This window comes from Pholis gunnellus, assembly GCF_910591455.1.
Source record: "Pholis gunnellus genome assembly, chromosome: 12".
Lineage (NCBI taxonomy): Eukaryota > Metazoa > Chordata > Actinopteri > Perciformes > Pholidae > Pholis > Pholis gunnellus.
The window spans coordinates 884,811-899,583 of record NC_136539.1 but is presented as its reverse complement, the minus strand read 5'-3'; the positions used below and the strand labels follow the sequence as shown (position 1 = coordinate 899,583).

Sequence of the window (14,773 nt, the reverse complement as noted above, 5' to 3'; positions counted from 1 at the left end):
ATATTATACTGTTAATCTATATCATAGCCTATTATAAATAATAGTTACTATACAGGTGGAGCTGTTACCTTCATATTTATTCTGGTCTTCTAGAAGATCCTTTTTTTAAAATATATTTTCTGATTATTTCTGATGACGTTGTATTATTGTTGTAATGTTGCTGTTATTACATATTATAATTGCTCTTATTATAAAAGAAGGGGGGAAAAAGAGAAAAATGAAATTAAGAAAAATACTTGAATTCCTATCTCTCTCTGACAACCTCTCACTTTCTTTTTCTGGACGTTAGTATTTTATAGTATATGTAATTTGCCCTCATTTATGTACTTTTTTATGGTTATTTCTTTCATCTCAAAAGGCTCAGGCACACACGTACACACACACACACCGTTCTCCCATACACGGCTATATGATGTAATGTCTATGTATATATTTCTTGTCGTGCAATTTAAAAAAAAAAAAAAAAAGTACAAATTCTTCAAGCTGACCTGGTAACCAAAGCATAGACAATAAAACGAACAGATCAGAAACAATTGGTATAGCTGAAGTCAGGTTTGCTGTTCACCATTTTCTCTTTTGCAACTGTGAAAGCTCACACAGTTCACTGCAGGATCTGTATAGGAAACGCACAGGGAGGGACTTCTAGGGAAATAGAAACTCAGCTCTGCACATGGTAACAGTGCTGCTTTACCAACCCCCTCACATCTCTCTTGTTGTGTGCTCCAACCCAAAAACCAGCCTTATCTTGTGCGTGATGTTTCTCTAAGAGCCATAAAAAAGTCCATGGAGAGACGATGCGATTGTGGAGGCTTCTTCTGCATTTACACCTTGGTAATGCCTTCTGGATTGAATGTGTGGAGGAAGTAGGGCTTGACATGGTGAATGTGTGATATGAATGCATGTAGTTATGGACTGTTTGTGTTCTCCACAGCTTTAGTACTGCTGTGAAGGGACATTGTGCTTGTGTGTGTTTAATTGTTTTGGTACACACTGTCTGTAGATGTATATATGAATGTTGTCAGCAGCAGTAAATGCATTGTTATTCTGTTCAACTTTGTAACAGCTCACAATGAGCTCACTGAGATAAAGAGCTATGTCCAGGAAATATTTGTGTAATGTGTGCAGACTGTAGACTTAGCCGTGTGGCTAAGTGATCCAGAGTTCTAAATGATAAGAAACGCAAATGATATGATTGAGAATCTAAACCCTGTGTTGTTCTCCTGTCCTCCTGTGCAGTGGTGTGTGTTTCCCTCCCCGCACCTTCCAACGTCTCCATCTCCTCCTTCAACATGGAGCACACACTCAGCTTCCTGCCCGGCCTCCAAACCTCCTCCGACACCCATTTCACTGTTCAGATCCTTCAGTTCAGGTATTCAGTCGACGGCCTCAGAAAGCTTGGATAGATGAGACACAGAGGCAGAATTAGGTCCACTACTGAGACAAACATATCTCTTCATTATCACCATGGTGTTTGCTTCCAGGAGCTTTGAACCGCCTGCCTCACAAAGCTTCACTCGTTGTGGTTTGTCATTTTGTAAGATGTATGATAGATGATTGTTATTAGCATGGACAACAAACCCACGACCTCTTGGTGTTCGAGATCAGTGCTTTGTCAAGGTTGAAACATTAACATTACATACAATGATTTAGTTGGTGCTAATGCCTTGAGTTGTTCACAAAAACAACTGCAGCTCTTACAGGAAATGCCGGTTTCTTTTTTTCTCGATAGTTCTTGTCATTTAGACTGACACATAGCAGAGTTTACTGGTATAATCATACACTGTATAATGCATTGTTTTACACAAACAACAATTAGTTATGCTAAGGATTTTTTATTTTTTTTAAGAATTTAAACCAGGACTTTCTAAGCAGTACATTCGACTTGAAATGAACGTCAAGGGATCTCCATAGTTATTACAATTCATCCTGAGAGGGATAATGTCTGAACCATTTCTGGATCAAATAGGTGGTCCGAACCACAGACTGACCTCCCTGGATGGCAATAGCGTCTCCCATTTATCATAGTCTGATATTATTCAATAATAACGATGCTCACCTCATGCCTGCTTTGCACAGTAAGTCGTATGTTTCATTGTTGTTTCTGAGGCATTTGTCAAACCCTGTGAGCAAGCACAGTTTTTGAGTAGCTGTGTACTTGAAGTTATATCCTAACAAGTGTGAGTTCCTTGTTAAAGAGTTGTGTTGTATCTCACAGCCGTGAATGTTGCCTGTATGTACAACATGTTGTTAGTTACGTCCCCGTCCCCCCTCGCTGCATCATTCACCTTCACCCTCATTTTTTAAATGACACATTATTCTTGATCTTGTCTTGGATTATCGTCACTCCTTTTCTCTCTCCCTCTGGATTTCCTTTCACTTAGGAGGAAGAACACGTGGAGACCAGTGGCTGCCTGTTTGGAGCTGACAGCCGGACAGACGTGTAACCTAACCCAAGTGTTTAAGGACCCGTTGAATCAATACTGGGCCCGCATCCGAGCCTTCACTCCCACCCAGACATCCAACTGGACTGTGTCTGAGCGGTTCAAGCCTCTGTCTGACAGTGAGACACACACCTATATATTTAACATTTCAAAAGGTTACACACACTTCTCCAACCAAATATCCACAGTTGTTCTGAGTTCAAGGTAGACAATGGCAGTCTTCAATGGCAAACATATAATTGGTCCATATAAACACGGAATATGCAGCGTACTTGTATTTCATCATTTTGGAAACTGTTCATTTCTCCCCGTAGCTGTGTTGGGACCTCCTGATGTGTCCGTGTCTGGCTGTGGGAACTGTTTGCTCCTGCAGATCAGAGTTCCTACGACAAAGCTGCTCAAACACTTGTACAGAAGAGTCGTCCTCTATGTGCGGAGGTCCAGGGATGGTGCACAGGTACGTGTCAGGCTTAAAGCTGCAGTCATCAACATTTTTTTACTCCTAAACAATGTACACATTGTTGAGGAATTGTTTTTTTATACAAATAAACAATTGTACAAGAGGTCAACAGTTTGGTCTGTTGGATAGCTCAGACTGGGCATCTCTCCTTCAGTGGGTTAGCTTCCTGTCTGGCCTAGACCCTAACCCTGCTAGCCTCCTGTCTGATCCTCACAGCGTAGAGCAGTAACCTTTCAGGGGAACACGCCTGGCTATCTCACCGGGTATCTAGGCAGAAGTGTGGGTCCCGGAATCGTCACCAACACACTGCTGCGGCTCCAGCAGTGTGTTGTTTTACTGGCTCCGTCGGCCGACACCATGCTAGACCGTCTTCAGTCTGTAGTCCCAGAAGGCCCACGGCCGTAGCTTCCAGACTACCCCAAATTGCCACAGAGCACTGAGCTCACAGTTCAAATTATTTGAACTTTGACCTTGCATGCAGGTGACATAGCCAGAAGCAATGAGAGTAATAAAAAGCCCATCCTCTGATTTCCAGGAACTCTCTAACACAAAATCAAAAATATACCACAATCTCACCAGAGTAATGCATGGGGAGGTGTCAGATGAGACTACGTAACCCTGACGGTTCGGGGGGTGTCGTTATGCCGGGGGGGGGGGTCTACATTTTAATGTTGTGTTGACAAACCGCCACCTACTCACTCTGCTTTTAACATATTATTTATGATATGGTATTACAAATGAATTGTAATGATGTGTTAACACTATTAGACACAGCAACAGGCTACAACTCATTTTCAGTGGAATCCGGTACTTGTCATGCAGCGACAAGTACTCCTGTTCCAGTCCGTCTAAAATGGACTGTAATTGTAAAGCACTTTTCTTGTCTTCCACTCAAAGCACTTTAACACTACGTGTCATTCACCCATTCACACTCATTCATACACAGATAGCCCTCAGGATCCGGGGATCAAACTGCCGATCTTCTGATTGAAGGACGAGCCGCTCTTACACTAAGTTAACCAGTTCCTACTGCTATTTTACGTGATAATTACGTCAACGAGCCCTTGAGCAATACAGCAACAGCAACTCAGTGGTACTGTTGCTGGCTACGCTTTTGCCATTTTGTGGCTTTTGTCACTCATAGTGTGAACAAAGCAGGGCCCCTAGGCCCTCCAGCCTCTCTTAAAGCAGCCATGCTTTAAAAAAGTGCAGGTTGTTAGTTGCTGGTTTGGACTTGGTCAGGGTTAAAAAAGAATGGACACTGGTTTAAGCACGGCTAATCTTGTTTTTGGTTGGTGGCCCAAATAAATATCAAGAGCAAAAGCAGTAATCAGAACGCAACTTGCAGAAGTTCAGATACTGTATGTATTTTGTGAAGTCTAATAAAGATGTAGGTGCTGTATGTGTAAAATGTGTTTCCGTCACATTTTCACATAATCCCTAATAATTAGCACAAATATAAAGCACAGCAGAGTGGCATCATAAGATACCAGTGCATTTCTGCAGCTTTTTCTTCATTTCTTTGTTTTGTTTCAGGTTGTGCTCACATATGAAACTGAGAAACTGATATGAAACTCAGCGCAGCGTGAAATGCAGAGAAATCCAAACGGCAAACCCACAAGCAGTTCTTCTTTACTTCTTTGACATACTCATGAAAGGCCCATCCAAATATTGAGTGAAACACATGTGTAGGCCGAACACGCGACTTCTAGAGGCTTCAGGTCGCCTCAGATGGCCGATGTTCTGTCTGAAGTATGTGGGTTTTACCCACGTTTCCCTCTCAACGGCTCATATTTGTCTGTTCGAAGAAACGCTCAGTCTGATGAGAAGAAACCAAAGGAATTCACTGTCTGTAAATTCAATCTTTTCAGCCCATATTTCAGTTACAGTATGCAAATGTGACAGGAGCCTTTCATTTCTTATAACAAGCATGCATGTTACTAAAATCTCAAATGAGTGGAGATAGAATAGCAGATTACGTACTTTTTACACATCTGTGAGCTGCTCTGCATTTCCTGTCTTAACACCTGGTGTGTGGCAGCTCTTTCTTGGGTAAAATAGAGTACTTGAAACAGGAAGTAACGTGCATCCCCTTTACTACATTAACTGCAACCATTTCTATTGAATTACAAGAAACAGATAGTTGTAACTCACACAGGCTCCGCCCTCTACTGGACTGTATGGGTAATTCTCTGCTCAGCAGTCATTGAACATGATTCAGCGGTCTGTTAAGTACACAGTACAACAAAGGTTACAATAAACACCTAATTATTGACCTCTCTGTCCAGACAGAAGCCTCTCACTTGAGATCACTTAACGCAGTACTTCAGGTGTGTTTTCGTCCGTTTGTGTGTCCGGCAGAGTTTCTCCAGGCAGTTGTGTCGCCCGTCAGAGGGTTTCTTCATTGAAAGAGAGTGAGTGGTAGAAGTTCTTTCATGAAGAATAAAATATTCGATGAATACAAAACAACATTCTGTTATTTGTCCAACGACGGTGTGGACTGTGCCTAGGCTATTTAAAGACACAAACTGTTGTCTACCTCCTGTAGCAACTGATGTCACAGCTGGAAGGTGCTGACCAAAGTGCTGCAGCAGCGTTGAGGTCTGAGACAAGATATCAAGTTCCCACAGCTGGTCATTCGTCTTCTAATGCAGTTTTACGAGGAGTGGCAACGCAACTGTGTGTTAACGGAGCGGATGGACAAGACTCTGAGACTCTGGTTGTCTCTCCAGTCCTACAGCGTTCCTTCTCCGTTCATGGATAGATTGAAGGAGTTGAATCTTTCCTATCCTCTAAGAAGAAGGTAGACTACCTCTCAGCAGAGATCCAGGAGCTGTTACAGTAACAAGCTGTGTGGTGTCGTCCCCATGACAGAAAGGGAAACTCTACTGGTTTCCAAGAAGATGGGAGATTTCAGACCAATTTGAGTTCTCCGCATCCAAAACCAGTGCGTTGTCGTCTGCAAGATGTCAACCGTCATTGATCTTACAGCTAACCAAGCCAGGGTTTACGATCAACTGTAAGGCCCTGCCACACAGGTGGAGTATCTGAGGGTTATGCTCGATGACCACAGACAGCAGCGTAGACTGTCATGCAGGCGCATCGGATTGTGGCAGCTGCCCATCTGCTGGAACCTGCTGGTGCTCTTAAACATGCAGCTGTGTGCACATATTCAGGTAGATATGTCAGAGGATCGGCGGTTTGCATGTTTGCATGTCGATGTGTCCTTGAGCAAGACACTTAACCCAAAAAAAAATCAGTGTGTGAATGAGTTAGTCTGATAGGCAGGTGTTAGCCATCAGTGTGTGAATGAGTTAGTCTGATAGGCAGGTGTTAGCCATCAGTGTGTGAATGAGTTAGTCTGATAGGCAGGTGTTAGCCATCAGTGTGTGAATGAGTTAGTCTGATAGGCAGGTGTTAGCCATCAGTGTGTGAATGAGTTAGTCTGATAGGCAGGTGTTAGCCATCAGTGTGTGAATGAGTTAGTCTGATAGGCAGGTGTTAGCCATCAGTGTGTGAATGAGTTAGTCTGATAGGCAGGTGTTAGCCATCAGTGTGTGAATGAGTTAGTCTGATAGGCAGGTGTCAAAATTGGCACAGTTTGGGTCAGAATAGCGCCACGTACAACGTTTCTCAGTACTCATTGGTATTACACCATTTGAGAATGAGTTGTTTTGACCCAGTGTCATTCTTATATTACTGTTTGGGTTAAGAATCCTTTTATTCAACATTATATATTTTGACACAGTTTCAACAAAATAAGCTTCGGTTTGACCTTAAAACCGTCCCAAATGTATTGCTAGTTGTACAAAATGATTTAAAACTGCAAAAGATTAACATATTAACAATCAGAGACAAAAGATGAAGTTTAAAAAGAGGAAGTGTACAGTAGATTGTAAAAGTTCAAGACCATACCATAGTTTCTGTAAACTTCAAAGCGATTCATTTTTCGTTTGTTTTCTCTGTTGTGTTGCAGTTCAGTCTGAGTCTGCCTTACAAAGAGGAGAACATCATCTCTTACCTGGAGCCAGGTGTGGAGTACTGTGTGACTGTCTCTGTGACATCACTCATCAACTCAAACAGTGTCTCCAGTAAACCTTGCTGTGCCTTCTCCAGCCCTCCTCTGTCCAGAAGCTCACGTACGTGTTGTTTTACTGTAATACTCACAATGAATAAGACAGCAATCCAAGCATGTGCAATCTTCCCTCATTTTTTGTGCAATTTGAATCTGTTTATTTGGGGGATGAGACGCACACTTCTCTGTTCATAATCTGTCCACAAGCTTTCTTCAAGTCAAGTGTGATAGCAGTTGAACATGTTAATAACAGTGCTGGGCAAGTTAACGCGTTATTATCGCGTTAACTTGCGTGTACAGCCCTTATCACCCTCTATGTACCAACCTACATTTATAACAAATACCACACATATTACGGTACTCAGCGTTGCATATGTGTCTGACCAAAATACCAAAAGAGAAATGTTTCATTTAAATTAAATGATATGCTTACTATACATATTCCAAACAAAAACACTTTAAAAACTCAAATAAATTAGTTATTGCTACTGAGAATTTAACAAACATAAACAAAACATGTGGTAGACAGGTTTGCAGTCTTCAAGGTGTATATTTCAAATTGTATCTATTACACACATGAAGATAACGTTGTGAACACCGGCTGAATATCTATTATCAGAATCATAACTGTATTTTAACTGCTACTGTGTAAAGGGAATACTGCTGTTAAAAAGAACCTTATTTGTTTAAAGTGTTTGCAAACCAAATGTTTTTGCACTTTTGTTCATATAGCAGTACTTTTAAAATAAAAGTGCACAATACACTACTTTTGAATTCATTATTGAAATTTGCGCATATCAATGTGATTAATCGCAAAACAATCATGCGATTAATCGCGATTAAAAATGTTAATCGTTGCCCAGCACTAGTTAATAAGAATGCAGCCTATCACTACCACAACAACATCAAGTTGCACAAATTGTTGTTGTAATGAGAACATGTTCACGTTTTAACAACATACTTTGAAGTTGTAATGGCATGTTTTACTTTTTAATTGTTTCATACCTGATTATGCAGTTTCAACAAAGACACTTCTACGGTGGCCCTAAAGGTCAAAACACAACAACATTTCCCAAAACACAACAAGTTACAATACAAGGTGGGAAAAGTGCAAATAAAAATTGGGCATATTTCATGCAACACTAAATGCAACGGGAGAAATGATTTATTATCAATGAGGTGTGCTGCTGTGAGTCTCTGCTTCATTCCTAGTCCCTTGTAGTCGAACATTTACTTTGCTTTGTTCAAAACAGAAATATTCTGAGACACCTTGGTTTTAAAATGTTCCATGTCAGTTTGTCTATTGTCTACTACCCACAAATCTGAACCAGCAAAACATATCTGCAAAACACAAACAGCAATATATTTGACATTTCACACGTCATTGATTACAAAATAAAAAGTTTAGAACCAAAAAGCCTGATGGGACTCCACATTCACTCTTCATTTACTCAGATGTGTTACCAGCAAACTGTACGTATTGGATGTCTTTTATCTAAATAGCTGAACCAGTTTAGAACTATTCTCTCACCATAGAATAAGACGGTAGATCTATAGTATCAAATGTTTGTTTTGAACCAATAAACACCGTTGAAGTGTATTTCTTTCTTTCTACAAACAAACACAGGACTTTCAACCTGCAGACAGGTGTTTGAGACTGGTGTGATTTTGAAGTTTGGTTAGTTATTTTAAGCCCAGCGATGATGTTTTTGCTAAACCTAACTAAGTGCTTTTGTTGCCTTAACCAAGCACGCTGGGCTAGCCAGAGCGTTGGAGAGAGACGCCAAGGGGTCACTATGTGACAAATTGAAGTGAGATTGAAAATATAGTTTATCTCGATCTCCGCCTCAATGTTTTATTTTTGGATTTTACTACAGTGGATTTGATTTAAATTCCACTTACCTCTCCAAGAAACATCACAACACATTACTTCCCCCGTTCCAGCCCCCATATGTTAACTTCTATGTTCTTTTTATGGAATTGCAAGATTTGGCCCAGTATTTACAAAAAATGATTTAATTCATTTCCCACCTCATTCTTGTCTTTTTATGACCGTATTATTGTCATTAATGAAATGACTGGGCAGACCTGTGGATTAGGCATGAGGAAAATCTATGCACAGTGTCGTGATATTTTGCATGGCAATATTGTATCGATATACAAACACTGACTAAATGGACTTTACTTGTATTTGAGCATTGATCTCTTATTATATAAACTATTAATATTGCAATGAGAGATGTCGGAATTTAACCAATCTGGCCATAACTGTGGTTATATAAGTTATAGTTTCATAACCATATGAATTGAAGAAGCTACGATTCTACATGTTGTTTGTGTGTGTGAGAGAGTCCTGCTTCTGAAGCGTTGCTTTAACTATTTCCGAGGGAACCTTAAACTCGCCAAAAAGTGACTTAAATCAGCCGTGGGTTAGGATACAGAAAATGATCAGATACACAGTTCAACCATCAGTGAGAAAAAAACAACTGATAGTTATCGGCCAATATTCAGTATAACATCTGCGATCTTGAGATCAGCATTGATACTTTCTCTAACGATACTTCGTTTACAACAAATCTGCGTTGAAATGTGCGTGAGGAGAGCTAGTAACTGGTACAGTACTGGTATACTGGTATACCTGCAGTACTGGTATACCGGTATACTGGTATACCTGCAGTACTGCCCTGCCCTCCGTACCAGTGGTATGGAGGTTGCTGACCGCAAGCTCCATACAGTCAACATTTATATTGGATATGGGTAAATATTCAAGGCAGCACAAAATAGATATTAGAGATGAATTATGAACTGCTTAACTTCCTAACAACAGCTCCAGCGTGTAGTACAAACATTATTTTACTAATACCAAGATTTTTTATCAATAAAAATACAATCTTTTATTTTATTTCCTACTCCTTTGTTTGTATCCAAATGGCCGCTCTAGATGACTTAAACAAAGTAAAAGGAGATAGTTGATGATGATGACAATACATATTTTAGTTCACTGGCTATAGGCTTATTAGAAATATTCTGGTTAATAATCTTCGGTCAGCAGGATTGGACTATGTGGACTATAACAATAAAAGTTCTGTTTTTTAAGTGCACGATGCTAAATAATGACAAGTTCTAATGCCAGTGTTGCTCAGAGGTTAACCGACAAAAACATTTTGCTGCAATATAAATGAGTGAAGTGAGATGAACCGAGTGAAAAATTCATTTTAAAAGCTAAATCAGATGTTGACAAACTGCACAATTTGCAGTTGAAAAAAGGTAATAAATCGCAATATATTGCAATGTTTGATATCGCAATACAAAGTATCGCTAATTAAGTATCATGGGTATATTGTATCGACTGTGGATACAAGGTTATTTTAGGTGCCTTTGATATTGTTTTTATTTTATTTTATTATCATTTTATGATAAAGATCTTTCTTTGTAACTCATTGTTCTTTGTCTCATTGTAACTGTCAATTTATTTTTTATCAACCTTCCATAAATATTTGTTCTAAATTGATGAAGTCTGTGTAAAGTATATTTTTCTTTCTGCATGCATTTTGTTATCCATAACGGCCTTTATGTATTAGTGGACAAGGTGTTGCAGACAATAGTAAGTAGCTGTTTAGAAATGTCTCATATGCAGCATGTACCTCTTCTACATACACCTTGAACTTGTTGAAAGCTTCATCAGTGTTTAGCTGTATGTGGATACAGCTTTATTTTAGGTGCCTTACCCTTATAGCAAATTGAAGGCTAATAGAATTTCTAATCTTTCCACTAGTAATTTGATTTCTAACATTAGAAGTGTACGTTTCAAACAGCCAATGCTTTTTAATGTGATATATGCTGCTGTCCTCCTGTTTCACAGTGTATGTGGTCTTCAGCCTGCTGGGTGCGTTCTGTGCACTGGGGATTCTCCTCGTTGGACTGGTTGTCTACGGCGGTCAGCTGAGCTTTAAATTACTAAGACAACCTCTACAGAGAACTCTGGTAACAGATCCAAATATGTGTGCTGCTGTTCATCTTCACCTCCAAAACACTTGATGTGCACAAAGAGTGAATGTGCCTCCCTCTGATAATCAGTTTGATCAATCAGTTTGATTAGTTGGTTTCTGCTTTAACTGAGCTAATTAAGATCCTATTTTAATGAGTTTCTTTATTGATAAATACCTCTTGTCTTGCCAACTGATCACGAAGAAATCCATTATCATCAAGCCAAGGAAGCTGTTTCACAGTCAGTCACTTTTTCAAGTGTTAAGTGATTATTAGATTAATCAGTTTGTCAATCAACAGAATATTAATAACTGACAATTTGAATAATCAATTGTTTAAGTCACTGATCATGCAGTGGCTCGGTGAGGCTTTGGCACAGTGGTGCTTTGAGCTAAATGCTAGCATGCTTACAATGACAATGCTAACTGATGTTTAGCAGGTATCAATGTTTACCATCTCAGTTTAGAATTTTAGCATGCTAACATTTTCAAATTACCATTAAACACAAAGTGCAGCAGAGGCTGACATTATTCGCTCATTAGTTTTGCAGATATTCGTCTTAAACTCGAGTTTGGAGAAGCCGAAATTATGGCTTGATGATGGAGCTAGAGGGGAAAGTCAGAGAATTACCAAAGTCAGTACAATTCCTCCTGAGGAGAACATGAATGTGTGTAGCTCATTTCCTCCTCCAACAGTTGGTAAAACATTTCACTAAAAAGCAGAAATGTCAACCTGCTCAGAAGATCAACCCTTTTAATAGCTACGATTTTTCAGTTTCGACAGTGGTGAAACATCCACCCAACACTGTCATCCACGCATCCACACGGCCACGCATCCACGCAGCCATTTTCTTTTTCTTCTTGTCAACAAATCTTAGGCACCAGTGAATGTATCTACTAACAACTATAGTGTGTGCATCAAAGCCTGATATATCTTATTGAGATTTGTTGACAGTAAGTAAAAACACACTACACCATTTATTTGACTCTTTGAACCCTCTGCTTTATATCTTACTCTCTTTTTATGTCTCCTGTTGGACTGAACAGTTTAATGTCCAACAGGCTAAATGTATGAAAGTAGACTGTATCAGGTTATTTTCTAGGATCTGTATCCAGATATTAAAGAAGATTATTTTCCAGGTACAACTTACCAACCTCAAATTTCACTCAAGGACGTGCATGTGTGCAAGTTTTATTGTTGTTGTTGTGGTTTAAGTGGAGTACTGTCAGCAGCAGGTAAACGTGACTGTCTCTCTTATTTCCAGTCATACATCCTTCTACAATGCCGGAATCGTGAAAGTGCACCCATTGTAGTGTACCATGAGATCTCAGCCCTGCAGCAACATAAAGAGGGCTCTGCTGACCAACAGGCTGGTTCAGCCACCAAGGAGCTGCTCTGAAGGGAGACTGTGGAACGGCAGTGAAAATCCAATGTTTAAAGTGGAAGTGTTAGGGGGGGGGCTAAAGACAAGAGGAGCTCGTTTAGGTGGAGTTGATTAGGTTCACTGGTTTTGATAAAAAGGCAGACGTTGAGGGTAAAGTTTATGGTTTACTATCAGAGTGAGATGTTTTTGTAAATTGTTATAATTCTGTTTCTATGCCAATATTTTGAATTTCCTCTGACTCTTCTTCTGACTTTCTAAATTAGTTGAGGTAGATTAAAGTTGCTGTCTGTTTTATGATCTAGAGAATAACTGTGTCTGTCAAATGAGGAACAGAAATGAAAACTTGAGGAAAACCTTAACTAATGCACGAGACTTGACCTGAGCAAACAAGTCATAGGAATAAGCATAAAACATCAGCATGGTTAACACGTTAGTTTGAGTATTGAGGATATTACTGTACGTGTTTTATTACCTATCTTTACTTAAATGCTGCCCTCCATCCCGTTGTCCTCTTTCCTCTACGACTCTTTATACTGTTGTTATACTTACTAAGAAAGCAGTTGTTTTTCTGTCGTGCCGTACTGATGGTGGTGATGCCATTCTGTACGGTGGTGCACCAATGAGCTCAAGATATAAAAAACATCTGGTGAATAAAGCATGGTTCAAAAAAAGAGTTTTAGTGTTACTTGTAACTTATTTTCATGTTCATACATGTATTTTGTTTTCTACCAGAACAGCACGCATCCACGTTCCACCGCATAATGTGTAAAAATGACCACATGACTTGTGGTGGACACACATTTTAATGCATCCATGTGAAGTGCTGCAGATTGTGACACTGAGCTATAAACAGTGAGAAAGACTACTTCTGGTGGGAGGGGAGGTCGCTGTGTCAAACAAACAGGACTTTCAACCATGAGACCAGTGTTCCAGTTTGTGTCTACAAAGTTGTTGAGTTATCGGGAAGTTATGTTTGTGACGTTTTTCCTTAACCATGGTTCAGTTACCTAAAACTTCATTTACATAATTCTAACCATGATGTTTTTCTAACTACTAACCGGGACCTAGGTAAGTGGTTTTGTTGCCTCAACCTTAGTTAGCGTATTTCATTTAAGGCTAACATGAAGTTTTCCCTTAACCTAATTCAGTGCTTTTGTTGCCTAAATGTTAAATTGTTTCCGTGGTGCCGACACGTAATCTATACACATTACATGCCACCACCACATAAGGTGCTGTTAATGGAGCAGTGTGTCGGATATTGAGGCATCTAATGGTGAGGTAGCAGATTGCATCACACTGATGCACCCTCCACTCTTCCCTCCCTTTCCAAACATGTCGGAGAACTATTCAGGTGAAGTCGAAACGCGAGAAGCTCTCACTATCCCGTTTTTGTAATGCACACAGAATTATTCACAAATGTATTTTGTCATTTATATGTAAGTGACTCCACGAGAATATTTTTCAATGCACACAAAAAGTGTTACCAACATATTAAAAAAATAAGATTCACAAATACAATTCTGATGCACACATGGTTGTGGTCTTCCATTCAGATTATTAGCTTGATCCCTGGCTCCAGAGCGAGATACTTTACCCCAAGCTGCTCCTGGGACAGGTGGCACCTTTCCTGTCAGCCTCTGCCATCAGTGTGTGTGAATGATAACATCCTCGAGATAAGATCAAGATCCTCCTCCCGTGGGACGTTGAGTGTAGAAACAGGCATGCTCTTTTGAGTTAAAACATCAGGTAACTCAATGAAATCATTTGTGCTCATACCAGACACTTCAAGACCTGACAGAATATGTGCATTTACAATCTTCTTTTGACTCATTGTTCTCAGCAGAATACTAGTCTTTTTAGCCCTCACGTTCAATTTTCTTGCCAAGTTCTCTGTACAGAATGTGCCGGAACTCCCTGGATCCAAAAAGGCATATGTCTGCACCGTTTTGCCACCCCTCTGGCTCTTGACTTCAACTACGAAAATAGAAAAGATGGAATTATCTTTATAACCAGCCCCAATATGGTCGCAGGCCTGAGACATTGTGGTTGAGACACTTGGAGGGCTCACAGACCGTTGGACTTGTTGAAAGGTTGTTCTTTTATCTTTTATGTGAAGGACTCCTGGGTGCTTTTGGTGACACACATTGCAATCCAAGCAACTCCTGCAGTCTTTGCTTGTAATAGTAAAAGGAGTCATCACTCAGTACACAGGAAACAAGACCAAGTCTTCCTCTATTCACAACTGTCTGTTTTGTTCACAAAGTTGTCACTCAGTAGCGTTGGTGGCAAAGCTGCTTCCCTTTTTCCTTTGCTTGAAGTGACTAACGTTGGGGACCTTCAAGTTGGTGGGTTGTGAGTCCTGAATGTTGCCAAAAAGCAACTGAAGCAATTCTGACTTGTTTTTCAATGAAGGCAACAAGATCCTT

At 39.9% G+C, this 14,773-nt stretch overlaps 1 protein-coding gene across 1 annotated transcript; it reads left to right on the top strand.

Annotated features, from left to right (window-relative positions):
• Positions 1–635: 635 nt before the first annotated feature.
• On the top strand, positions 636–12,981 carry LOC306704316 (interferon alpha/beta receptor 2-like). Its single transcript, XM_079170608.1, has 7 exons — positions 636–831; positions 1,237–1,369; positions 2,382–2,560; positions 2,756–2,898; positions 6,878–7,040; positions 10,839–10,960; positions 12,228–12,981. The coding sequence occupies exons 1-7, from the start codon at positions 795–797 to the stop codon at positions 12,360–12,362; spliced, it is 912 nt and encodes a 303-aa protein (XP_079026734.1). The 5' UTR covers positions 636–794; the 3' UTR covers positions 12,363–12,981.
• Positions 12,982–14,773: the final 1,792 nt, after the last annotated feature.

What these genes read in the sequence shown, in the direction of transcription:
- LOC306704316 (XM_079170608.1), top strand. Translation starts at nt 795, where the DNA reads ATGCGATTGTGGAGGCTTCTTCTGCATTTACACCTTG. An exon ending in TCTTCTGCATTTACACCTTG is followed by an intron (nt 832 to 1,236) that starts GTAATGCCTTCT and finishes CCTCCTGTGCAG; the next exon opens with TGGTGTGTGTTTCCCTCCCC. An exon ending in GTTCAAGCCTCTGTCTGACA is followed by an intron (nt 2,561 to 2,755) that starts GTGAGACACACA and finishes TTCTCCCCGTAG; the next exon opens with CTGTGTTGGGACCTCCTGAT.